General features: G+C 33.1%; 3 protein-coding genes and 2 non-coding genes across 5 annotated transcripts; 3 read left to right on the forward strand and 2 right to left on the reverse strand.

Moving 5' to 3' along the window:
* The first annotated feature begins 9 nt into the window (after positions 1-9).
* On the forward strand, positions 10-4239 carry LOC105963181 (uncharacterized). The gene is made up of 7 exons (XM_012987565.2): positions 10-504; positions 794-936; positions 1047-1318; positions 2155-2309; positions 2927-3189; positions 3400-3462; positions 3816-4239. Exons 1-7 carry the CDS (start codon positions 228-230, stop codon positions 4071-4073), a joined length of 1431 nt encoding a protein of 476 aa, XP_012843019.2. The 5' UTR covers positions 10-227; the 3' UTR covers positions 4074-4239.
* A 982-nt stretch (positions 4240-5221) lies between these two features.
* LOC105963182 (bZIP transcription factor 44-like) lies at positions 5222-5938 on the reverse strand. Its single transcript, XM_012987566.2, has one exon. It carries the CDS (start codon positions 5787-5789, stop codon positions 5328-5330), a length of 462 nt encoding a protein of 153 aa, XP_012843020.2. The 5' UTR covers positions 5790-5938; the 3' UTR covers positions 5222-5327.
* Positions 5939-11441: 5503 nt separating this feature from the next.
* Positions 11442-11512, forward strand: TRNAG-GCC (transfer RNA glycine (anticodon GCC)). The gene has a single exon. It is a non-coding gene; the product is annotated as a tRNA-Gly (tRNA).
* Positions 11513-13673: 2161 nt separating this feature from the next.
* LOC105963373 (vesicle-associated protein 1-4) lies at positions 13674-17157 on the forward strand. The gene is made up of 12 exons (XM_088813628.1): positions 13674-13934; positions 14037-14110; positions 14233-14314; positions 14453-14535; positions 14710-14856; positions 14931-14982; positions 15100-15170; positions 15294-15375; positions 15489-15604; positions 16097-16300; positions 16489-16601; positions 16708-17157. The coding sequence occupies exons 1-12, from the start codon at positions 13907-13909 to the stop codon at positions 16868-16870; spliced, it is 1215 nt and encodes a 404-aa protein (XP_088669754.1). The 5' UTR covers positions 13674-13906; the 3' UTR covers positions 16871-17157.
* Positions 17158-17895: 738 nt separating this feature from the next.
* On the reverse strand, positions 17896-17966 carry TRNAG-GCC (transfer RNA glycine (anticodon GCC)). The gene has a single exon. It is a non-coding gene; the product is annotated as a tRNA-Gly (tRNA).
* Positions 17967-27466: the final 9500 nt, after the last annotated feature.

Genomic DNA, 27466 nt, shown 5'->3' on the forward strand with positions numbered 1-27466 from the left:
TTTACAGTTAAACTTGAAATTGTTAAGCAAAAACATATATTAACGGTGTCGTTTCGATGCTCTGAAAAGTTGGCAATGGAGTGTGAAAGTGCATACTGTGGATCTTAACAAGTTCTTCCAACTATTTTCCCCCCCAATTCCCCTCAATTGGTGTGCCCTAATGAATCAATTCGATACCGAATTCTGATCTTCAATTTGGTATTCGGGGCTGTACATAAATTCTAATAATGGCGAAGCATTCGACGACGTCGTTAGTTCCAGTCCAGAAGAGATGGCCGTTGATGGTATTACTCTGCATCGCCTTCTCCACCGCCATTGCCTTCTTCATCGGAGCTTCGTTCAGTTCCTGCAATTCACACGATTACTCCGACACCAAGAACAATTTCAACACTCCGATTCACTCGTCCGCCTTAGACGGCGGCGCTGTTGAGAAAGAAAAAAATCCCCTCAGTTTCATGAAATCGAAGCTTGTTCTGTTGGTCTCTCACGAACTTTCTCTCTCCGGTACTTTTTTTTTTTTTTTTTTTTTTTAAGTTTTTTGTGATAGAAAAGTATGATCGATTAATTGGTCAGAACTGTTGCTGCATTTCACTGTATATTTGCTTCAGTTAACAAAAGTGAATATGAGGCAGTAAATGTATAGTTTGATTTATTAGACATATTATTATCTTCCAGAACTGTATTATACACTATACATCGCCGATCATTGTCGGGAATTGCTTAGAGAAAATCAAAAGCTAAAATCTCTATACAAGATAGAATGATAGTTTCATTTTTGAACAAATTTTCATAGGTGGACCTTTACTCTTAATGGAGCTTGCCTTTTTGTTAAGAGCTGTTAGCGCTCGAGTAGTCTGGATCACCAATCAGAAGCCCTCTGAACGCGATGAAGTGGTTTATAGTTTGGAACAAAGGATGATGGACAGAGGAGTGGAGGTACACATGGAGTTCATATCTTGTGATTTGGCTAATTAGCCATTATTCTTTAACATCATTTGCCACTATTGCATCAGAATTATTATAGTTAAGTTTGTTATTTATTGCAGGTTATGCCTGCAAAGGGCCAGGAAGTTGTTGATACGGCTCTTAAAGCCGATCTAGTCATTTTGAATACAGCTGTGGCTGGCAAGTGGCTGGATGCTGTGCTCCAAGAAAACGTGGCTCGTGTACTCCCCAAGGTTTTGTGGTGGATTCATGAAATGAGGGGACATTACTTTAAACTGGAGTATGTGAAGCACCTCCCTTTTGTTGCAGGTGCCATGATTGATTCACACACTACTGCTGAATACTGGAAGAATAGGACTCATGAGCGATTAGGGTATGCTACTTCTTATGATTCTGTTTGGTTCGATACTAATTTGAGCATATTATAGCCAACTTTACAAGCATGAGTGTTCATAATATATTTATAACTAACTTTTCAGCAGAATTTTTTTTCTTTTCTCTTCTTCAATATATTTATAACTGAAGTGATTTATTAAAGCACTGATAAGTGCTCTACTTTTAACTTTTATTGGCGTACAAGTCCAGCATTTTTTTTTTAATTTTTGTTCTGGACTTGTTTTCGTTTTCCCTCATCTACATGTGAATGAAGGTTATGCATGTGTGTACCATGCATGGTATATGAACCTTAAACAAGTTGAAAGTAGATCATATAGCTGCACATGTGGAGGCCAAATTTTGCTTTGCACTGTCAATGAACCCTTCTAACATTTTCCAGGCCTAATATGTCAAATTCGTGAATGCATTTGAAATTTGGGTGATCTTCTCGTGTTATCTTAGAGAAAGCAATAGTATGTTCACTTTCCATGCATGTTTAATCAACTAGAATTCACAATGAGTCGAGAATCAACCACTCACCATGCTAGTAAGATGATATAAACTTGAACCATGATAAATTGGACATGAATAGAACTCGCATTTTCGTAGAGCACATTAGTCTTATGTGGTCTCTGGCTCATCATAGTTTGTCTATCTGTAATACATAATGACTTACCAGCTTCCCGTTTAAATTGACTGAACACTTATGTTCCACCCCTTTACCAATGTAATGTTTCCAAGAACTTCTTATGTGTCTCTTTGGGTTCTTATTTTCTAATTTCTCCTTGTAGGCATAATAAGAGATTATATTGCCCTTCACTTCCAATGGTGCAGGATTCAGATGCCTGAGACCTTTGTTGTGCACCTTGGCAATAGCAAAGATTTGATGGAAGTAGCTGAAGACAGTGTGGCGAGAAGGGTCCTGAGAGAGCATATTAGGGAATCGCTCGGAGTACGCAAAGATGATCTTCTATTCGCCATTATCAACAGTACGCCCGACTAAAATTGAAATAGTATTTTTTTCCTTAGCCATTTGTTTTCCATGCTTTATACAACTGCTTTTTTTCTTCCACAATGTGGACACGAACTTCTTGTGGGTAGTGTGGTGACTGGACAAAAAATAAATCGCTAGTCCTTCTCTACAGTTTGCTATCAGCTGTTATTCTAAGAATCAATTTTGTTCTATCTTATGATTCATAAAGATTTAAGAGGAACTTTGAGGAAGGAACTTTAGAATGTCTTCAGAAAAGAAATTATAGCAACCATAAAAGTAGATTATGCCTGTGCCTCATTAAAGAAGTCTCCACCAGTGGTAGAGTCCTGCTTCTCAAATCTGAAGACAAATTTACTGCTGAACTTTTTTCAGTTTTTATGTGAAGGAACAACTGTGTGTGTTTCTCTACTTTACGCTCGTATTAGCTTACACATAATAATTCTCACATCTTATCAAGTAATGGCATTTTTTATGACGACCTGTATTACATATTAGTCGATAAGACAAGTTAACTCTGAACGCAGTATATTGCCTCTGTAAGTAATTGCAATATGCTAGTTGTTGTTGCATTGTCTAGACAATTTCTTAGCTATCCATGTTCCATGGCTGTAGGTGTTTCTCGAGGGAAAGGTCAGGATCTATTTCTCAAAGCTTTCTATGAAGCGCTGCAATTCAGCCAAGTGAGGAAACTGAAAGTGCCACCCATGCGTGCAATTGTAGTGGGAAGTGACATGGGTGCCCAAACTAAATTTGAAACAGAATTACGAAACTTTGTTGCTGAGAAGAAAATTCAGGACAGTGTGCAGTTTGTGAACAAAACATTGAATGTTGCTCCTTATCTGGCTTCCATTGATGTTCTTGTCCAAAACTCTCAGGTACTTTTGTGCAATGGGCATAATGGAACTTGTTTAAACACTCCTTTCTTTCTTGATGTTATGGGTATAAACTGCTGTTATTAATTATCGCCTACCGGCTTTAGAATCAATATTTTGCTTGGTGTTAAGAAAAATGATCCACATGCGTGTATAATGAGATTGATTTCTGTACATTTAACTGAAGAGAGGCTAACAATTTGTTAAATGTAGGCGCGTGGAGAGTGCTTTGGAAGGATAACAATTGAAGCTATGGCTTTTCAGCTACCCGTATTGGTGAGATTTGTAATCTTGTTGTTCTTGATTGCATTACAAACTTCTGGCTATCTTTGAGTTCATCTATCACTTGTAGAATTTAGTACGCACTTTCGTATCTTAGAAAATGTACCTGCTATTGTCAAGAAAAGAATTTTTTATTGCCTTTGGAACTGTGCGCGTGGTTAGTGTTTGATGCGTGACATGACGATCTTGTCTTATGAATTGACCTCATAAAATGTTGTCCTAATGATTATTTGTGATTTTAATTCCAGATGCAAAAAAATATGAAGTTAATTGTCTTTTCGTGAATGAGATTCCAGTTTTTCATTATCCCGTAAAAACACATCACTGACTCCGTCTTAACATTGCAGGGCACTGCAGCTGGAGGTACAGTAGAGATTGTAGTAAACGGCACCACGGGTTGGCTGCATCCAGCTGGCAAAGAGGGTATAACACCTCTTGCAGAGAACATCATTCGACTCGCCACAAACATAGAGATGAGAAAGACTATGGGACAAAAAGGTTACACTAGGGTCAAAGATATGTTCTTGGAACAACATATGTCTCATCGAATCTCCTTGGTGCTTAAGAAAGTTCTCCAAAAGGCAAAGAGAGAGGTTCGTCGTTGAGACACCAAATGCACGAATTGAGGTATTAGCAAAAACATTTCTCTTTTCACTTTGTAGTTTGCTTTTTTGTCTAGTCGATTTTTGTGTGGAGTGGTTCTCGAGTATATCGTATGATAAAAAGATTGTCGAACATGAAATTAGTCATCATAAAGAGTTTGAAGGTGAATCGGTTAGTGTGAACTAAAGACGAAACTTATGATGCTTAGGGTAGATTTAGGAATTTCGTGAGACGAAACGTATTCGATCACATTGCACCAAATTGGATATCAACTTATTAAAAAAAAATAGCTGTTAAAGGGGTTAATTAATGCTTAAGAATGATGTCATGGATATAATATATCACTATCACACTACTATTAAGTATTAAGTGAAAGCTGCAATCCAATGGCCTTTTTTAGGATCTTATGTTTTTACACGTCTCATAAAACTTTGGTCCTCATGCCTACTACATGTTCACCTAATTGAACCACTCTTTTTTTTTTATATATATTGAGCAAGTATTATTATTATTATTAATACAACTTTTAATTGCATCATTAGAAAGCAGATTAAACCCACTTACTCTCCACTAAACAAGAAAAAAAGGATACAACTATCTCATTTTTGGTTGAGCTCTTTATACATTAATGGCTTCCCACGTGCATGCTTACATCATTCCATACTTGTTGGAAAATAAAGCTAAGTAAGTTTACCTCAAAGATCTTTTAAAAAAAGAATAACTATATATATATATATATATATATATATATATATATATATATATATATATATATATATATATATATATATCCAATGCCACTAAATGAAAGTCTTGGTTGATAATCAAGCAATTTGCTTTGTAATGAATCAAAACAAAAATGAATGTTTGATATGACATCTTCAAAGGCAAATACAAAAAAAATGGAATCTTTTTTTGGTTCAACCGATGAAATACACCAGGTGATTCTACATTGTAGGATTTCAGGCACTACCAGTTGTCTTAAAATATTCCTGCTACGTCAGCTACGCCGTAAGTCATATGTAATTACAATATTACTTCGTAATTATTTGATAAGAATGTACATTTGTAATTTGATATATTACAAATTTAGAGTTTAACAAGTACATAGCCGCAACTCTTAATACATTCTATCAAACCATAATTCATATTTGATTGGAATATTACATCCAATTCCTATCAAACCAGCAAGAAAAAAAAGTACAAATGGACAAAATAAATATGTAATTTCTAAAATCCGAGATTCCCGAATATAATCAATAATAATCAATCATTTCAGCAGAGGCCATAATGGGGTGTTGTTGATTATCAGCAAATCCTTGATGCTGAAATCCCTCCGCCCCAAACACGCATCCTCCCACGGCGGCCGCCGCCGCCTCCGCCGCGGCGGCAGAGCAGTGGATGAAATCAAGAATCTCGTTCAGAGAGTGGAGTCTCTGCGTGAGTTCCATCATCTGAGCCCTCAACACCGAGTTTGCAGCCTCAACACTCACACAGTGCTGTGCGGTGACGTTTACGCTGATCGAAATCTGATTATTCTCTTTGATCATGCGAGAAATCTGGGCCGTCAGATCATCCAAATGCTTCTGTTTTCTGACCCTCGATCGCCTTGCCGATTCCCTGTTGGATTCCATCCTTTTTCTCTTCCTCTGATCAACCACCGGTCGGAGTAAATCCTCCTCCGAACCGGAGTTTTGAGCCCCGCTTAAAGATTCCATTTTTTATTCACCCAAAATCAATTATTAAAGCAAGATTACAGGATCTAAGTAAATTCGATGATTGAAAATTAAAATTTTATGAGAAAACGTAGAACCAGTAGAGGAACACGACGGAGAAAGATTGAACGAGATGGCTGCGGCGGCGGAGTGAGGAGTTGATCATAAAACCCGACCGGAGAATCTCACTGAGTACGGAAAACATGGATTTGATTGAGCATCAAACAAGAATGTTCTGCAGCAGCATCAAGATTCTTTCATAATATAAATAACTCAATAAAAAATCTATATATTAAGGAATGTATAGAGAAGAAAGAAAAGAGAAGAGGAAGAGGTTCTTGATGAAGGGGGGTGGCATAATTTATAGAAGAAATGGGGTGGCAAGAAAATTAAATAAAGTACTAGGGACAGGAAATTAATTTTTTTTTATTGTGTGGGAAAGTGAAAAAAGTTGCAAAAGTTAAGGGCTTCTTTATGTTTGTTTTATGCAACTTGCCGTTCAAATTGAATCGGAAAATATCCGATTTTGGAATAATGTTTTTGGTTTCGAATTATGAAAGTTCACATTTCTTATCCGATTTATTTTTGAGTTTTCACACTGCGTTTGTCAGTATTCGATCATATTCGATCATATGACATTGGACCAATTTACCATCGTCGGAATCAGTTGAGCAATACCAATGCGGGCATATCAATATTATTATTTATTTGCCTAATTTGGATTATAGGAGGCAAAAGAATGGAATTTCCATATTCCGCCTCTTTCAATCCGGTTTTGTAGTACAAAAAATTCATTATAATTTTTGAAACTTCGATTTCTCTAATACTTTTTTTCCAATGTTTGTTGTGGAATGGGATTAAAATCAGTTTTAGTTTGATTTTTTTTTTTCCGAAAGTGCTAATTCGATCTGATTCGTCCGATTTTCATCCTATATGCTATATGCTCGATCACAATCCAACGGCTCATGAAATTTATTTGATGAAATCCATTCGTTAAATCGTATAAATCTGTAAATATTTTACGCACGTTCGTATGTATATTTATTAATAATTATTATGTAAAATCAAGATTAAAAATTATTTTGGATATATTTTATGTGATTATAGGGTTATAGCATCTACAATTCCAAACTTGGAATCTAGAGAGAGAGACATGTGGGATGGAGAAGCAATTCCATAAAAAAAAAATCCAACTACAGCTGTGTGGTGCAGAATATAGGGACACCGTCATCAATTTTTAAGGCTACATATGGAATGTTTTTTTTTTTTTTTTTTTTTTTAATATATTTTATTTTGGAAATTGGGTTATTGTTTTGAAAATGACTTGAAAATAAAGTAATGTTGTAAAATCCTGCATTTGTTGAAACTAAATAAAATTGGGTGGATTCTTTTAATAAAAAAAGGTGCATTTGTTGAAACTGAAAATCAATAGGCCAAACTCGATTGAGACAAGTTTGGAAACTCATGTTACCCTTCCTGATGGATACAAACGTATTAACTTTATAATTAAGGATTAATGATGAAGCTTAAAAAAATAATAGTACATCGACTATGGGTGAGCAGGTCGAACCCATCAATCCGTTAAACACGTTAAATTTGTGGAAAATTGTCTTGTTGAGCCAGACCGATACATCCATCAATATGATTAGGTATATTATAAAACTTTGAATTTAATTACTCTTTTGAATGAATTTTGATTTATTGTTGGCATTTTATCATTGATGTAATTCACATTGATTTTAATGTAAAATTTAACATTCGTTTTGTGTAAAAACTTATAAACTAATTAAAAATAAAACATGTTTCAAATATAACGGGTTCCGACCCGTAAATGTTGGATCATATTATAAATCCGTCATGAACTCTTATTCTAAATCCTTTGAAAACCCACAAGTTTGATTTTGTTAAATTAAGACCCAGTGTTCGACAGGACGATATTGAATTTTTCAAGAACCCGGAGATTTATGACCTGCGCGCAAACCCATATTCAAGACTTAAGATATAATTAGGGTTGGATTGATGTAATTTCTTTTAAGGATTTTGATTAGGATTTCCTTGAAAAAGGCAGAGTGCCCCAATGTTTGGGCCTTTAGTTATAGAGGCCCAAAAAACATATAATAGACATTATTTAGTGGGCCAAATAATAGCTATTTAAAAGTAAATATTTCCCTTTTTCAGATCCTTGCTTATTTTATTTATTAATTTCATATTCAACTCTTAGGGCATCTTTGGTTTCTTGGAACCAGCTGGATTGACTGATTAATCCGGACGGATCTCGTATTAGGTATTGTGGACAGCTATCCGAGATTGATCCGTGGCCCGGTTTTCTATCCGCGAATCGTGTGATTTTTCATCCGGCCAGTAGAGGTCCAATTAGACAATCTGACTATAATTCAGATTCTTTTGCCATTACAATTGACTTTTATACCCTTTGAAAATCCAATAATTTACATTAAAAAACCTGATATAAATACAATCTTTCTCCCCCAAAATTATTTTTTCTTGCCCTAGTCTCGTAAGCTTTGCAGCAGTCAGCACTGTAAGAATTCATTTTTTTTTTCCTTTTTTCTAAAATTTGTTCATTTGGAATTCAAAATGTAAGTACTGATTCGTTGTTCATATAAATTAAAGACAGGTAGGCGGAGTAGAGAAACATTGTATCACCTGCACTTCTGGATATTATCATCTTGGCGGAAGATATTTTGAAGGTTTGTGTAAATTATGTTCTGTAACCTAACCGACCCTCACTTGTTATTATAGGGCAGATCTTTTCACGGGTTAATCGATTTGTTTCGTTCGTCGATTATTTGCAGTTCCCCACATTAAAAATTTTCCAGTAAAATCACATTTAAAATTTTTCATCTTTTATTTCTTACGTTTTTTGTGAAATTAGTAGGTGTAATTATTGCTGTAATTATATGTATTTATACGTTTTTAATGTTTTAGGCTTTGAGGGTTGTTATTGAAGGAATATTGATTTTCAACCTGCTGTGTTCGAATCGTCCTCTACTCGTTTAGAAAGGTTAGTACCCTTTTGTTGGACTATCCCGTATTTTTATAGATTTGTACTGTGTGTTACTTGTTTAGGTGCACATGTTAATAGTCTATTTCAATATTTCGTCATTTTTTCGAACTTCAATTTAATACCTTCAAAATTAGTTTCCATACATCATCCCTCGCGGTTACAACGTTAGTAGCTTGATCCCACTCTACCCCCGGTAGAGTTAACATCCAACCAAATGTATCGTACCTCATTTCGAGAATGATTAACTTCTTAAGAAAATATTTTGGAGAGAAGTGTTTGCCATGTTTTTTTTGGATAATGTTTTTTGCCATTCGGATGGAATCTCTCATTTTTTTTTCCAACAATGAAATCCCCCAGACGAGCTTGGTAGGACAAAACTTGAATGAAGGTATCATCCACCTTCTCATCCCAATCTAACTCATACATGAAATCAGCTTGGGAGAAGATGATGGATTTTTTGGCAGCCATACAATGATATGAGGAGGATGAATGCATAAGCAAATTGTGTATGTTTGTGGCTTGGGAAAGTCATTTGAAGTTCATCTATGTATAGGCAAGAATGGGGTACTGTACTGCATTTTCTTCCCAATAACAATGATGATTTTTATGAAATATGTTACTTTGCGTGGGAATATATCATTTGGCAGCAAAAAAAAATATTGTGGTGCAGAAAAAGCACAATATTCTCTACATAACCACTGTAATTACAGAATGGCTAAACTAGATAATAATATTCATTTGAAATTTGCCCAATTAAAAGAATAATCATAAAAATAAATAATAATTTATTTACTTTCAATAATATAAACATACAATAAGCAAAATACAACTTTTTGTTGTTTTACTACACCATAGATAAACGAGTAGTACATCATAACTAAAAACAAGAAGACCATTACAACTACGCAACAATTAATTATACTACAATGTATACAACACCACCAACATGAGGAAAAGTAAGATTAGAGCAAGTGATGCACATATAGCAATCGTTCTGTAGAATTTCGTTTTGCTGGATTCAAGACCCAGCTGCAATTTCAACCCTTCAATTCTTTCCTTCAATGCGTAAATAACGCCACAAGAATTTTCACAAAATTCGTCATTAACCCATCTGAAGAACTTGCATTTTAAATCCTGTAGGATATTATAATTTTATAAAAAAAAATTGAGCAATTAAAATTTGGATTTTACTTTTAAATGAACTAGCATTTTCCCCCGTACGATGCACGGGATAGCATTTCAAATGAAAATGATAATTAGTTTAATACATGATAATTACCATTATAATAAAATTTATTAGTGATATCAAAAACAACATCAACATTTATACGGATTTAATAATATAAACTCATTAAAAAAAAAACTATAAAATCTTAAATGTCAATCATTAAATAAATGAAGCATATTTTTTATTAGAAAAATAGGCTGGAAAATAATAATAATAATAATAATTAAAAAAATATAGATGTAGTTGATTATAATTGTGCTAGCCGAGATTTGGTGTTAAAATAATTAGAAAAAAATAGCTGCAAAATAGGAGATAAAATAAATATATTCACATAAATTAATTTATTTTTACAAATATCCCATTAGGGTTTCTTAGGTTACCCTAGCGTTTCTTTCTTTTATATATAAGATAACTGATATAAATAATTAATTAACAATGAATATGGAAAATTGACCAACGAAATTACCCTCCTTCGTTCCGGACATGAAACAAACCGACGACCTGGATTGGCACTCGTCGACGACGTCTTTACTGATAACTTCAACCCACAGTAGCAAAATAGCGGCTCTGTTTCACCAAAATGACGACCACAACCTGTAGAACCGCTTCCTCGTGCCCTCGCACCAGAAGAATTGCTGCTACTCATGGCGAGATGGTGAACAATACGGTCAATACGAACTATTGGAACAAACAATTGATGTGATTTTGAGATGAGCAAATCGTATGCCACACAATCGAGAAAAGATGAATGAGGTAGGGTAAGTTTTTTTTTATTTGGGGAAAAATCAAAACGTATGGTTTTTTTTTGAAGAAGTGGCCGCCTGCAAAAATAAAGAAATTTCATAATATTTTAAATGGCCCCAAGGGGGCAATTTTATAATTTCACACTAAATCCGGAATCAATCAAACAAAACTAATGCAAGATTGATAAGGGATGCCACAATCCAAATGTTCAAATCAAAGATACCAAACCTGAGCTACGTACCAATTTACCTTTTCCAAACAGTGTAATCCGACCAAAATAGTCAAATCCCACAAAAACCCTTCCAAGAAACCAAACAGCCCTTAGTAATAAAATTGTCCCTGGCAAACTTGTCCACCCGGTCAACGGTCAACTTTATTTAATATTTCATATTTTATAGAGCAGAATATAAATCATTTTTAACTCAAAATCTCTACTTACATAATAATGTAAGAAAATCATGAATGTCATTTAATATTATTAGTCGATTAAAAATCATGCTCAATTAATTAAATCAATAAAATATAATGAATTTTTGGACTCAATACTCGTTGACTTATTAAAAGAGTTAGTTAATAGTTAATAATATCTTTTTTTGGAAAATAAAATATAAATCCCAAGTAGTGAATATATAATAAAGACATAAACGAAGTAACAACAGCACCAGTGGTCTAGTGGTAGAATAGTACCCTGCCACGGTACAGACCCGGGTTCGATTCCCGGCTGGTGCATAGCATATTTGTGCTGTGATGATAATTGCTTACGTGGACATTGGGTTGCCCACTCTTTCTGAAAATCAAGAAGAATTATTAAGCGCATCTGAGCACTTTCCAATTTTTTTTTTTTTTTTTGTATTTTCTTTATTCTTTAATTAGAATTATATAATATTTTCTTTTTTTCTGAATATAATAAATATTATCAACTCTCTTTATAGCCAATCAAACAATCATTATGCACTACTAAAGAAATAATAATACCACACTCACACTCACACTACCATTAATTTTTTTTTTTAAACCTTTGATTTATTTTATTTATTATATAAAATAAGTAAATATATATATATATATATATATATATATATATATATATATATATATATATATATATATATATATATATATATATATATATATATATATATATATAACTGTAAATTGAATAAAATAACTCAATATACTATCCATAAATTTTTTTGACTATATTGACCACGTATTAGCATTGACCCATGTGTAATGTCTAATTGCTAGAAAAGGTCTCGATTTAAAACAATTAATAATTAAGCCTATTGAAATACCACACTTATTAAAATATAACATAATTAAAAAAAACCAACAATAAAAGAATAAAAAAAGTTCATCTTCGACGTGCCCTCGCCCGAAAGGCTACTAGTTTTCAATACTTTCATTTCAGTCCCTTCAAGTTTTCAATACTTTCATTTCGTGGAATTTTTTATTTTGGTTTTTTTATTTTGGAGAAAGCTTGAGGCTCCGGATTTTAGAGAGAATAATGAGTTTAAATGTGATCTACAATTATTTGAATCCTCTCTTTGACCTTTCGTAGTGGAGGGGCTGCGATCGAAACTGAAGAGCCGTCGGAGTTTTGCCTTTCCTTTTTATTCGGCCTTTTGCCTTTAATGGGAAAATTGCAATTCAGTCCCCTAACTTCAGGGAGAAGATGGTTTTTCTGAAACTTGAAGGGACTGAAATGAAAGTATTGAAAACTTTAATTTGAGGCTTATAAATTTATTATTTAAAGACTATTTGGGTCTTTACAAAATACCGAATCTAGTCGCATATTTATTGAGCATATCACACGACTAATTCGCAAGGACCTTATTGACTCTGATTAACTTTTATAGGGAATTCTTTCTAATTGTTTTAACACATGAACTTTTGTAGCAATTAGAGATTACACAGTGATGTTCAGTGCTAAAAACTCCTGCATTCACGCATATTTCTTTCTCCAATCGCTCTCCTCCTCTTCGTTCGTCTTCACGAATCTTAAAGCTCTAAATCTTTAGACTTTAAAGTATATTGAATGCTACAAAACAATTGAAACGAAAACAAATAAGAACATTATTTTTTTAAGTTTAAACCATCAACTTTATTTTTTTTGAAAATATTACTTTTGATCCCCGTATACAAAATAAAATATCGCAATCACCCCTCTACGATTTCAAACAAATATTTGTTCAAATATAAAAGGAAAATGAATAAAACCATTAATTAGTGTAGTGAATCGGGATTTGACGAACACCCTTTTATCCACTCTCCATTTTTTAATGATATTTTTATAATTATTTTTTTGGGTTCAAACTGCAAAGTGTCAATTGTCGGTATGATTTTTACATATTTTTATTTTGGATAAATTACATTTACTTATGAATCTTCTTTAATGTCCACCCTTGCAATGTCAAATTTAGTGAAATCTTCTAGATTATGTGGAATAATCTTGAGCTTGTACCATTTTACCCCTTCGAGCTTCACATTTTGAAACAAGATGATCATAAGATGTGTTTTTTGGCTTGTAAATATCAGATTGTGGTGCATATAAACTGCCCCATTTTTGCACAAAACGAGTACAAACTAGAGAACATTCCACGTAATCTAAAAGTTTTTTTTTTAATTTAACACCATAAGTGCAGATGCTTAAGAATATTCATAGTTGATAGGTGACTACAATTACTCAAATAAAAATGTTTTTTCATAATGTGACCTTACTTCAGGGGTGATCGTAATTTACCATTTTATTTTTTTATGCCAAGTGAAACTATAACTAAATAATAATAATAATTGAAAAAAAAAAAAGTAGAATGTATATTTGAATGAAGTATGTTCTGAATATCTGAGCCGATTCTTGTATACAGAGTTGACAATGTATCTATTGCTCAATTGGAAATTGATTATTTCCAATGATTAAGACACTTGGAAAAGGTCCCACCAATTAATTTTACAAGAAAACTTCTTGAGTCTTTTTTATTTATTTATTTATTTAATTCTTCATTCTTAATTCTTATAATTTGTAAATTCATCTACATTCTTCAATCACTTCTTCTTTCTGAACCGTTGATATTAATTGTAAGCTACTCTGGTGATTCTTGATTCTTGAAGGCATTTATCATCATGGAGCCTCAAGAATACAAGTTTTCTTGTGAGTTTTTTTTTTTTTTTTTTTTTTTTTTTTTTTTCTATCTATTATTCATGTATTATTAATTAGCTCATTTGTTTGTTTGTTTTTTTTTTACTTGATTAGACACGATAATGAGCGATGAAGGATCTTCGTCGATTCGACTGGCCAACGGGACCAAGCAGCCTGTTATGTTTGAGGTAAATCTCATTACATTAAATTGTGTGATTTGTTTCGTGCATGTTTTTAATTTTAATAATTTCTTTAACAAGTTCTTCCATAAATAATTTCGACATTTTTTTTTATTGTTTGTATTATTTAGATTACGACTTCGAATCTGTACGAGTACTCTGTCCTACCTAGGACGTCAGTTATTCCCCCCGAATCGAGCTATGATGTTAGAGGTACGTCAATTGCCTCGACGTTTGACTTTTAGAAATCTGTAGTTTTGGTCCTCCATGTTAGCGTATTTCGCTATTTAGTCCTTTAACTCGTCGTGTTTCAGTTTTACATGCAATAACTGCAGTTTAAATATCTTGCAGTTGCACTGGTTGGTCCGAAATCACTCCCTACCAATGTGAAATTCCCGCACAAGTTTTTCGTCAAGAGTAAAGTTCGAATTCCGGTAAAAGTTATATCCAGAAAACAAAATTATGCATCCATGTTTAATTTCATCTAATTAAGTACCACTTTAATTTGTTGCTATCAAGCCTTGCTTTCAAATAAATATTGAACTAAAATAAATCCCCGGTTTCGAAATTACTTAGTGAAATGATTACTTAATAATCGGTTAATGCAGTCCGACGATAAGGCTGGATTTCCTGTTCAAGAATTCAAATCGGGAGTTATCTACATTTCACCGGGACAAACCCGAACAAAGCCGGTTGTTGAAAAACCAGCAAGCTCTTCTTCTGCATCAGAAATTACAAATTCGAATATTCCCGAGGTTGTTTTTAAATTAATTCAACTATGTAAATTAAAATTTTAAATTAATTTTTTTTTTTAATTTTTTTTTTCAAGATGGCTGCAAAGAAACTTCTTGACATTCAGCCTTCAGAGCTCAAGTTTAACTGTGAGCCAGATGACATCAATTTCAACGCATTATCCAAAATAAATACGCTATTCTTCTTCTTCTTTTTTTTTCCCCGATTTTTATTTTTCGTCTTATTCGTTCTTTGATTTTCATCAGTTGAGCTGAAAAAGGACGTCACTTGTTTGCTTCAATTGACAAACACAAGCGATAATACTGTCGTCTTTAAAGTAAGTTTCCATTATACCATGGCCGGAAAATCGATCGATTGTAAAATTGTTTACAGAAGCGAAGTTGATATATATATGTATTTTATACGTCGACATGAATAACCATACATTTTATTTGTTTAGGTGATAACTAATGATCGAAATAAGTATCGTGTTCGACCAAACATTGGGATTATTTTGCCTAAATCATCTAGTAACATCATTGGTAACTTTTCTTTGTTTGATTTTTTCATTGTATCGTTTCGCTCTATCTCGTATATTATCTAATGGTCGACCGTATATAAACGTAAAGTTTAATTGTATTTTTTTTGGGTGAAGTGACAATGATAGCTCAAGAAGAGATTCCTTCAGACAAGCAAGGCAAAGATAAGTTTCTAATTCAGAGTATAGTTGTTCCTCCTTCGACGACTACACAAGACGTTACTCCAAAAATGGTAATTACGTTAACCAAACAAATTCGGGGTTGATCAAAGCCGACATAAACTCTAAAACAATTCGTGTATGTTTAGTTTTTCAAAAACAATTCTCAAAAGTTTCTTCCTCCTCCAGACATAATTGACTGCGAGGGTAAAACGATTTGACTGATACAGTGAAAAAAGTCTTCACTAAAAAACAAACAAACATCACATTATTTTTCGAATTCTACTTCTAAAATGCATTTTTTCTAACACATTTAAACAAGATTTGACTGCTACAGTGTATTTTGTCTCGTCTCAAATTATAAACAAACATTACTTTCATTTTCAAATTAGTCCCTCAAAAACATATTATAGGAGAACGCATTCCAAGAATTAAGATGGGAAGAGTAATAGTTTTATTTTTACTATTGAAATGTACTACGTTTACTAAAACTCGTCCTGCAGTCAAAATTTAATTTATTCAAGTACAATGTTTTTGTGTGAAAGTGTTTCTTGCTTAATTTGTAGTTTGATGACAAAGAGCGCCGTGGCGAAGATTTCGAATTGGGAGTCGTCTACATTTTCCCATCACCAATACCCGATGTGCAATCATCAACTTCTGACACATCAAAAGCGCCTTCGTCACTCGAAGAATCAGAAGCGCCTTCGTCACTCGAAGAAGCGGAAGTTGTATTGCAAAGAGAAGAAGTACCTTTGAATAATAATGCTTACGTACGTAATTAATTTGCTTCTCGTAATTTCTTCTTATTTTTTTTCAGTTTGACGTATTGTTCGGACAATACTCACGTTACATATACGTGTGTATGTATATATATATATATATATATATATATATATATATATATATATATATATATATATATATATATATATATATATATATATATATAACAATGCAGGTAAAACAGGAGGTGAAAACAAATTGGACTCGTGAATTTGGTGATTGTTTAATCAAAGGCTTAATGGGGATAATCTTTTGGTACCTCTTGAACAAATTAATGACCGTTATATGGTAATAAATATCTGACATTTAATCTTCACTTATAATTAAGTAGCAATAACAAGAAGAAATTAAATAAAATTAAATTAATTTTTTGTGACACATTGTTGTGGCGCAGGAGTGCGAGTGTTGTGATGATAACGTTGGTCGGAATGATGATAAAACACTTGGTTTCGAACTCGGTTGAAGATTGGTTTGTGAAGGGCCTTACCGGCGTGTTCGTTCATTTCGTGAGTCGTCTTTTCTGGCGAAATGCCGATGAAGGTGTGCCGCGAGCTTAAGTATTTAAATTTATTTCAGAGACAATGAAATTTAAACTGGATTTTTTACTGTGGAAGATTCCAAATAAGGGGTTTTGTTTTGTGAGATCAATGACCTTTTGGTGGTGTTCTATGCTTGTGATTGAGCTGATAAACTTCGTGCTGATTATAAGTTTCTTCATTTGTGTGATTTGATTGTATATATTTGCTTGTGATTAAACCGATAAACTTCGTGTTGATAATAAACAATTTTGTTGTGTGGTGTGATGTATGATTTTTCACTATTAATTGTACATTTTCGTTTACAATTTCAATTGTTTTGTGATGCTACTCAAATGTCGATTGGGCAATCCAAGAATCTTTGAGCCCATAATAGTAGAGAATACCGAGAGTAACTGCCACATGTTTGGGTTAGTTGAAGGGACAACTCCACTCGTTGTTGCACAAATATCGATTGGACAATTTCAAATGTTTTGTGATGCTGCTCAAATGTCGATTGGGCAATCCAAGAATCTTTGAGCCCATAATAGTAGAGAATACCGAGAGTAACTGCCACATGTTTGGGTTAGTTGAAGGGACAACTCCACTCGTTGCTGCACAAATATCGATTGGACAACCCATAAATATATGAGCCCGCAAGAGTAGAGTATGCCGAAGATTTGTTTTCACGTGTCTGGGGTGGTCGAAGAGATGGGTCCACTCATTGCTGCTCAAATGTCGATTGGGCAACCCAAAAGTATATGAACCCGCAAAAGTAGAATATGCCGATAATTTATTCTCACGTGTCTGAGTTGGTCGAAGGGATGAGGCAACTCTTTGGTGAACAAGTATGAGCCCATTGCTTATACTCCAAAAATGATAATTACATATTTAACAAAAATAACAAATTTAATTTATGTAAAGTATAATATTTTTTCTATGTTATAAAGTCTATTTAAAAAAAAAAAAATGGAAAGTGCTCAGATGCGCTTAATAATTCTTCCTGATTTTCAGAAAGAGTGGGCAACCCAATGTCCACGTAAGCATTAATCATCACAGCACAAATATGCACCAGCCGGGAATCGAACCCGGGTCTGTACCGTGGCAGGGTACTATTCTACCACTAGACCACTGGTGCTGTTGCTCTTATTTCTCTCTTAAACATACATCAACCTTTATTTTGAGCAGATACTTTGTGGCCAAGTCACAAATTCTTCATGGGGACTTTTTAATCTACAAATTTAATTGTAATTTTGTGTAAATACTGCAAATGTGGAGGATTAGGGATGGCAATGGGTAAAGTTTTGTCGGACTTAGACTCATAATCGGCTCGTCTGGGACGGGTCTGAGTAAGTTAAATGGCTTTGGATCGGGTAATGAATTTAAGTTTCTAAAATCGTATGGTTCAGGGTCGGATTACGGGTCTTATTGCAACCGACCCATATAAATATATTATATTTAATAATCAATAGATACAGACAAACTAATTTAGGATTTCATATGTCAAACTTTCAATTCCATCTTGTCTATTCTTATTTGTCCATTATTTTTCACTGTTTTTTTTAATCTCATTTCTCGTAAGTAATATATATCGCTTGTTGACTACCGCTAACCGTCTTGTCTTTTAATATTATTTATTGTAGAAGTTAAATATAATTTTATTACACACTTTATAGACCTTAAAGATTTGATGTGTTTAGTAGACTCTTAGCATTATTGTTATTTTTGTATTAAAATTAGGGGCGGCAATTTTGTAACTTGGACCGGATCCGATCCGGATCCATGTGAATCGGATCCAAATGGAACCGGATCCTAAATCAACCTATATGAATGGATCTAATTTGGATCGATTAAACCGATCCGGATTGGATCCATATGGATTCATTCCATCTTTAATTCAACTTATGAAGTTGAATATCTCAATTTTCGGGTTTAATATCTCAACTTTCACACTTACACATAATATTCACACACTTTTCACACACACACATTTCAAACACACCCACACACTTTTTTACACACACTCACTCACATACACACACACACACACTTTTTCACACAAACACACACACTCACATACACATTCACACGTTTTACACACACACACACACTTTTTCACACAAACACACACACTCACATACACATTCACACGTTTTACACACACACACACACACACACTTTTCACACAAACACACACACTCACATACACATTCACACGTTTTACACACACACACTTTTGTACACACACGTGCACACATACATACATGCACATACACACTTTTCACACACACACATACACACACACACACACTTTTCACACACAATCCAAGACATTTTTCACAAACACACACATTAGGGCTAGACTTGACCACATGTTCGGTTAGAACCGGAACCGGAACCGAAACCGGAACCGTAACCGAACCAGGGTCAACGGGTTTAGAACCGAACCGGAACCGATTTGACTGGCTCTAATTAGGGTTGAAAATGTTTGATCTTTTAAATTTACAATTAAAATAATATTTTGACTTTTTTTTTCAGAAAATTATTTTAGTATTTAATTTGGTTTTGGTTGGATTCAATATGACCCACTTCATTTTTAGTTGAACTTCCAATGGATCTAAAGTGGATTCACATGAATCCAGTTTTTTAAAAAAATCAACTTGATTCGATCCGGTTTGTTTCAACTAAATTTTAATCTAAACTAGATCCTTATAGACCGAACCGGATCGAATCGGATCCGTGGAACCGGATCCAAATTACCACTCCAAATTAAAATGTACTTTGTGGATTGAATGAAATAATCAATTATAACAACAGTGAAAACATACTGATTCAAAGCATTGTACATAAAGAAGCAATGAATCTTACTAGGGCTGGAAAAAAAATACCGATTACCATATACCATGGTATACCAACCAAGCATTACCGAAAAATTACCGAAAGAATAGTTACCATTGTCTACGGTACGGTATTAGTACCGTACCATTACAATATGGTACGGTATTGGTATTGTATTTCTAATACCACGGTAATACCGTACCGTACCGCAATTTCCATTTTAATCCGATTAATATGTTTTTTTCGATATTATTTTTTGTAATTCTATTTTGTTTACTTAGAATCTTATAAATGGCAACAATTATTTTTCCCTTAAGTTAGCGGTAGTGTATTGTTTTTTTTTTTTTTTTTTTTTTTTTTCTACTAAGTTGAATTTTGCAATTGAACATATATGTTCTACTAAATTCTCTTTTATGTTCCCTATAGCCAACTAATTTTATTATATATGATGTATGAATATTTTATTTTTTTACCTACATGTATGTATAGCATTGGTAAAGTATTTATTGTATGTAATAATTATTAAGTACAATCAAGTTCCTAACAAATACCTAGTTGTTCCATTAAACAACATTTACATTATTATGGTATATGTTCTTGTTTCAATGAAGCAAATTATGTTAATTATTCCGATTATACACCGGACCTTCTTAGAAATTAAAATACAACTCATACAAGAGTAACTAGAACTATTTTTAATTGGGATATATATGTATATTTTTAACTCATTTGTTCGTTAATCTTTGATGCATCACCAAGTACGGTAGAGTACCACGTACCGATTGTACCGTACCGAAAATAACGGTATGCCGAACATTGGTATACCGAACTTTTTGGTATGGTAACGGTATGAAATTTTTCAATACCGCAATGTACGGTAGGTACACGGTATTGAGCCAAATGTTTGGCAACCGTACCGAACCCACCCCTAAATCTTACACTCTATAACAGAACAATTCATAAATATTAGGCGCATTACAAAACTGTCAATGCAATCATCACTTGCCACAGTTATCACAATCAAGAAAAAAAAAACAACGGGGTTTCTGCCGAGACGCTATGCGAAGATGCAGTCGACTGACCATACGTCTATGGCATCATCCATAATGAAATAAATATACAGTAAATCGGGCCACTATTCACGGAAAAAAATACTTGGAAAAGAAAACACTGGCAATGATCATTTGTGAGTGTTGGCCCGGATTTCTGTAAGTGAAGATTGAGGAAATCCGCCATATATTAAAATTAAAGATTGACAAAGATTTGTTTTCCATGTTTATTTGAGAATTAATTAGAGTCCTATTCTTGTAATATTGTTATTAGGACTTAGATTTATTTCCATGTAATATGTTCTAGTTAGGTATTTTTTGTACTTATCTAGAATAGAAGTATAAATCGACTAGGATTCTATTACCTAGTTAAATCGATTTCTTAGTGCTCAAGTTAGGTTTAGGGTGGTGATTTCGTGCCTATATAAGGCACTCAACCTCATATGAGTCCTATGGAGCTTTAATAAGAAAAATCCCAGCATAAAGGCTTTGAAGGTTGCAGCCCGTGCTGCAGCCCTGTCAGCACATCAGGTGTGGCAACATGACGGGTTTCTTCTACCAGGCCATAAAGCAGATCGGCGTTTCGGGAGAAGTGCTTAAAAGATCGCCGTTTGAAGGGAGTTCAACATTGGAAGAAGTCCAAGAGTACGGATGGAAGAATTGCTTTGATTATCAACAAGTTCGAGTCGTGAGAACGACGTATAACATAAATAGGGAGTCTTTAGTGTTTTATTAAGTCCTATTAATGTACAATGTAAATCTGAACTAGTTTGCAAGTCCCCTTGGATGTAGGTTACGTTTGTATCCGAACCACATTAAATTCTTGTGTTTTTTATTCTGCTTTTAGTAGATTAATTACTGTGACAACACAAGACTTATGTTACCACACCAAATGTCATAACAAGTAATCTGTCTCAAAAGAACGAGTGGATTTTCATAGGCATTTAAGATCAACAGTGAATGATTGCGACGACTTAATAATCTGATGCAAATCGGTGTCCATAAGCTCGTAAACCAAATGCACGTCTTTGAAACTGCCCTTTTGTACGGGAAGCATCACGTCTTTGAGAGCTATAACATTTTCATGCCTAAGAAGCTTCAGCTCACGCAACGTGTTCTTAATGACCCCTTTTACTTTCAATATCGCAGATGACCCCTTTGTATTTTAATATAATATAGGGTAAATTACAACCACCCTGATGTATGGTTAAATTACAAAAACCCCCCTCCTGTTTGGGTAATTATAACTATCCCCTCAACTATAATTTTTCTTACACGTCCACCCTTGCGGATTCAAATTTAGTGGAATCTTCGAGATTATATGGAATATTATTACTTTTGTACCCGTTTTATCCATTCGAACTTCACATTTTGAAGCAAGATGATCATAATATGTGTTTTTTGACTTGTATATATCAGATTGTGATGCATCAGAAACTGTATTTTTACACAAAACAATTACAAACTAGAGCTCATTCCACGAAATCTAGATGACATGTTGAATTTGAAACCATAAGGGTGGAGATGTAAGAAAAAATCATAGTTGAAGAAAGTAGATGTTATTATCCAAATAAGAAGGATTTTTTTCGTAAATTGACCGATGGTTGTAATTTACCCTGTAATATATGATTCATGTTTGCATTTCTTCTTCCTTGCCAATTCAGTATATACAGTATTGACAATGTATCTATTGCTCAATTGCAAATTGATTATTTCCAATGACTAAGACACTTTGGAAAAGGTCCCACCAATTAATTTTCACAAGAAAACTTATTGAGTCTTTTTTTTTTTTAATTTAATTCTTCATTTTTAATTATTATAATTTGTAAATTCATCTACATTCTTGATCACTTCTTCTTATGAACCATTGAAATTTATTCTAAGCTACTCTGGTGATTCTTGAAGGCATTGATCATCATGGAGCCTCATGAATACAAGTTTCCTTGTGAGTTTTTATTTATTTATTTTATTTATTTATTTCTTTTATCTATCTATTCATGTATTATTAATTAGCTCATTTTTTTTTACTTGATTAGACACAATAATGAGCGATGAAGGATCTTCATCGATTCGACTGGCCAACGGGACCAAGCAGCCTATTATGTTTGAGGTAAATCTCATTACATTAAATTGTGTAATTTGTTTCGTGTTTTTAATTTCAATAATTTCTTTAACAAGTTCTTCCATAATAATTTAGACATTTTTTTTATTGTTTGTATTATTTAGATTACGACTTCGAATCTGTACGAGTACTCTGTCCTACCTAGTACGTCAGTTATTCCCCCCGAATCGAGCTATGATGTTAGAGGTACGCTAATTGCCTCGACGTTTGACCTTTAGAAAATTGTAGTTTAGGTCCTCCATGTTAGCCTATTTTGCTATTTAGTCCTTTAACTCGTTGTGTTTAAGTTTTACGTGCAATAACTGCAGTTTAAATATCTTGCAGTTGCACTGGTTGATCCGAAGCCACTCCCTACCAAAGTGAAATTCGAGCACAAGTTTTTCGTCAAGAGTAAAGTTCGGATTCCGGTACGAGTTATATCCAGAAAACAAATTATGCATCCATGTTTAATTTCAGCTAATTAATTACCACTTTATTTGTTGCTATCAAGCCTTGCTTTCAAATAAATATTGAACTAAAATAAAGCCCGATTTCGAAATTACTTAATATTCGGTTAATGCAGTCCGACGATAAGGCTGAATTTCCTGTTCAAGAATTAAAATCGGGAGTTATCTACATTTCACCGGGACAAACCCGAACAAAGCCGGTTGTTGAAAAACCAGCAAGCTCTTCTTCTGCATCAGAAATTACAAATTCGAATATTCCCAAGGTTGTTTTTAAATTAATTCAACTATGTAAATTAAAATTTTAAATTAATTTTTTTTTTAATTTTGTTTTTTTTTTCAAGATGGCTGCAAAGAAACTTCTTGACATTCAGCCTTCAGAGCTCAAGTTTAACTGTGAGCCAAATGACATCAATTTCAATGCACTATCCGAAATTCATACGTTATTCTGCTCTCTTTTTTTCCCCGATTTTTTTTTTAAATAACAATTATAGCCGTTGCCGGATTATATTTTTATTTCTTTTATATTATCCATTTATTATAATTATTGAACTTATTTCCTTTTTTTTTTTAATTGATTTTAGACAAGCTAATGAATGATCAAGTATCTTCTTCGATTCGACTGTCCAATAGGACCGAGCAGTATGTTACGTTTAAGGTTGCGTTAATTATATTGTTTGATTTCTAATTTCTTCGTGTTTTTAATAATTTCTTTTATGAATGCTTAGTTCGATGCTAATAGACTATTAAATTTTTATTTTTTTTTCTTGTACTTTTTTTGGTTTGTATTTAGGTCGAGACTTCGAATCCGATGAAGTATTGTGTCTCACCATGCATGGGAATTGTTTTGCCGGAATCGGATTTTGATGTTAGAGGTGCGCTAACTACCTCCACTATTATTTTGAGAAAATTGTAGTTTGGTCCTCTATGTTAGCCTATTTAACAGTTTAGTCCTTTAACTACTCATATTTCCATTTTACACCCAACAACTTTGCAAATATATTATTATTTTGCTTCTTTTTTTTTACAGTTACAGTGGTTGATCCAAAGGCACTCCGTACCAGACTAAAATGTGTGCACAAGTTTTCGATCAAGACTGTAGTTTGGAATCTGGTAAAAATTATATCCTATTAACAAATTAAACAAATAGATATCGAATTAAAATATAGCGCCCAGTTTCAAAATTACTTAATTACAGTTAAATCTCTATAAAATTAATACAGTCGGGACTAGGGAAATTCTATTAATTTAGCGAATTATTAAATTATCGAGTTGATAATTTAACACGTTCTCATCGAGTCGGGACCGAGAGAAACTGTTATTTAAGCGAGGTTATTAATGTATTGAGTATTAATTTATCGAGGTTCTAGTGTAACATTCAGTTATTGCAGGTCGATGAGGATGCTGGAATTCCTGTCCAAGAATTCCAATGGGGAGTTCTCTACATTTCACCGGGAGAAATTCAACCACCGGTTGTTGAAAATTCAGCAAGCTCTTCTTCTGCATCAGAAAATACGAATTCGAATATTCCCGAGGTTGATTTTAAATTAATTCAACTATGTAAATTTAAATGTTATCTTGTTTTAAATTAAATTTTTTTTTTTTTCCAAGATGGCTGCAAAGAAACTTCTTGACATTCAGCCTTCAGAGCTCAAATTTAATTGTGAGCCAGATACATCAATTCTAACGCATTTAATTTTCCGATATTCATACGTTTTTTCCGATATTTTTTTCTTTGATTTTCATTAGTTGAGCCAAATAAGGAGCTCGATTGTTTGCTTCAATTGTCAAACACGACCGAGGATTTTGTATTTTTTAAAGTAAGTATCCATTATACCATGGCGCGCGCAGGAAAATCGATTATAAAATTGTTTATAGAAGCGAAGTTGATATACATATCCATTATTTGTTTAGGTTAAGACTGCGGATCGAAACAAGTATAGTATTCAACCGGAAATGGGCATCGTTTTGCCTCGATTAACTAGTAACGTCATTGGTAACAATTTTACTTATTTTTTTAATTTAAATATATAATTTCATATATAAACTCAAAGTTTAACAAAAAATCGTTTTTTTTTTCCTTCGTAAAGTGAGAATGAAAGCTCAAAGCGAGATTCCTTCGGACAGGCAATGCGAAGATAAGTTTCTAATTCAGAGTATAGTTGTTACTCCTTCAATGACTACACGAAACGTTACTCCGAAAATGGTAATACATCTTTAACAAATTCAATTTATTTTAAAGTACAATAAATTTTTCTCAAGTGTTTCTTGCTTAATTTGTAGTTTGATGAAAAAGAGCGTTGTGGCGAAGAGTCGAAATTAGGAATCGTTTACACTTTCCCGTTACTAATATCCGATCCGCAATCATCAAGTTCTGCGATATCCAGAGCGCATTCTTCATCGAAGGTAATTTGCTTCTTAGAGTTTCTTCTTCTTATTATTGTTTTTTTAAATTCAAATTATGTTACAAGTTAGAAAATTAAGAAATGTACAAAATTCGAACTCTAGACCTCTACACTAACAGCGGAGAGACTATGTACAAACTCTCCTAATGACCCTCATTAGTCATTACTAACGAGGGTTGGTATTACAGTAGAACCTCGATAAATTAATACCCGATAAATTAATAACCTCGCTTAAATAATAAATTTTCCCGGTCCCGACTCGGGGATAACGTGCTAAATTAATAATTCGCTAAATTTATAAGATAATACACATTCGAAAATTTTAAGAAGCCCCATATAATATATAAATTAATAATGCATAAAAAAAATTCTTAAATTACATGGTACAGTGCATATTTTATAGATCTATGAAGACTTAATAAAATATAATTTAATTCTCACTTGTTTCTTGTAGAAGTACACATTACCAACAATCTTGTCGCTCACTTTTCTTAACATGGTTAGAACTTTCGGTATAGTTTTCTCATAACTCAACATAAATCGTTCTATAACATTACTGTTTTAAGAGCTTCCATTTGTGAAACGGGCTCTATAATACATTGAACGAATGGGACAATGAATAATATATATGTAAAAAATTAAAAAAAAAAATGTATTTATTGAAAATAATAATAAAAGTAATTTCATAAATTAATAAGTTATTAATTAATGTATAAATTAATAATTATTAATTTATCGATAAGTTAATATTTCGCTAAATTAATGAAATTTTGATGGTCCCAACTGTATTAATTTATAGAGGTTTAACTGTATTATTATTATTTTATTGCAATCAATATTCTATTTTGAGAAATTATGTGTTTGGTATGCGCAAATTATTTTCAGTGTTAATTTTGTTCAGCACAATACTTACATATAGGGAAAATTATAGTTTTCATCCTTCAAGTTTGCACTGATTTCATATTTGGTCCCTTATGTTTCAATAATTCAATAGTTCTGGTCATTTCCGTCAATTTACTGTTATTCTGTCAAGTTAAGACAGTGTTAGACACATGCTTGTTTCCGTTATATATATATAACAATGCAGGGAAAACAAGAGATGAAAACAAAGTGGAGTAGTGAACCTGGTAATTTATGCATCAAAGGCATCATTATTTGCTTAATGGGGCTAATCTTTTGGTACCTCTTGACGAAAATAGTGTCCGATATATGGTATAAATATCCGACCTTTAATCTTCACTAATTCAACGATTAATAACCAAAAAAAATTAAATTTTGTGACACATTGTTGTGGTGCAGGAGTGTGACTATTGTGGAGTTGGTTGTAAAAACGATACAGAACTTGGTTTGGAATTCGGTTGAAGATTGGATTGTGAAGAGCCTTAGTTATATCTTCATTTATTTTATCGCTATCTTTCTCGGAAGGAAGGTAGTAACATGAGTTTTAAAAGCATTTAATTTATTTCCTGATAATGAAATTTAAACTCGATTTTTTTTTATTTTTTTATTTATTTTTCCTTTTTTGGCTGTGAATATGGCAATGAAGTGCTTTTGTGTGCTCAACGATATGCATCTGATGGAACTCATAAACTTGTGCTGGTTATTAGTTTTCCACTGTGTTAATGTATGGGTTTTCACTTATGGCCCGGCCCGTTCGTCTAAGTTTTTTTTTTTTTTTTTTTTTTTGAAGAATGTGTAAGTTTATTTTAAACAGCAAATAAACTCTTATATCTGATAACTTCTATAAAAACGTAAGTTAAAAGGCATTTTTTTCAAAAAAA

The sequence above is a fragment of the Erythranthe guttata genome, chromosome 14 (assembly GCF_056151865.1).
Source record: "Erythranthe guttata isolate IM_541 chromosome 14, IM_541, whole genome shotgun sequence".
In the NCBI taxonomy this organism is placed as follows: Eukaryota; Viridiplantae; Streptophyta; class Magnoliopsida; order Lamiales; family Phrymaceae; genus Erythranthe; species Erythranthe guttata.

What these genes read in the sequence shown, in the direction of transcription:
- LOC105963182 (XM_012987566.2), bottom strand. Translation starts at nt 5,789, where the DNA reads ATGGAATCTTTAAGCGGGGCTCAAAACTCCGGTTCGGAGGAGGATTTA.
- LOC105963181 (XM_012987565.2), top strand. Translation starts at nt 228, where the DNA reads ATGGCGAAGCATTCGACGACGTCGTTAGTTCCAGTCCAGAAGAGATGG. An exon ending in TCACGAACTTTCTCTCTCCG is followed by an intron (nt 505 to 793) that starts GTACTTTTTTTT and finishes AAATTTTCATAG; the next exon opens with GTGGACCTTTACTCTTAATG. An exon ending in CTTTTCAGCTACCCGTATTG is followed by an intron (nt 3,463 to 3,815) that starts GTGAGATTTGTA and finishes TTAACATTGCAG; the next exon opens with GGCACTGCAGCTGGAGGTAC.
- LOC105963373 (XM_088813628.1), top strand. Translation starts at nt 13,907, where the DNA reads ATGGAGCCTCAAGAATACAAGTTTTCTT. An exon ending in ATCGAGCTATGATGTTAGAG is followed by an intron (nt 14,315 to 14,452) that starts GTACGTCAATTG and finishes AATATCTTGCAG; the next exon opens with TTGCACTGGTTGGTCCGAAA. An exon ending in ATAATACTGTCGTCTTTAAA is followed by an intron (nt 15,171 to 15,293) that starts GTAAGTTTCCAT and finishes TTATTTGTTTAG; the next exon opens with GTGATAACTAATGATCGAAA.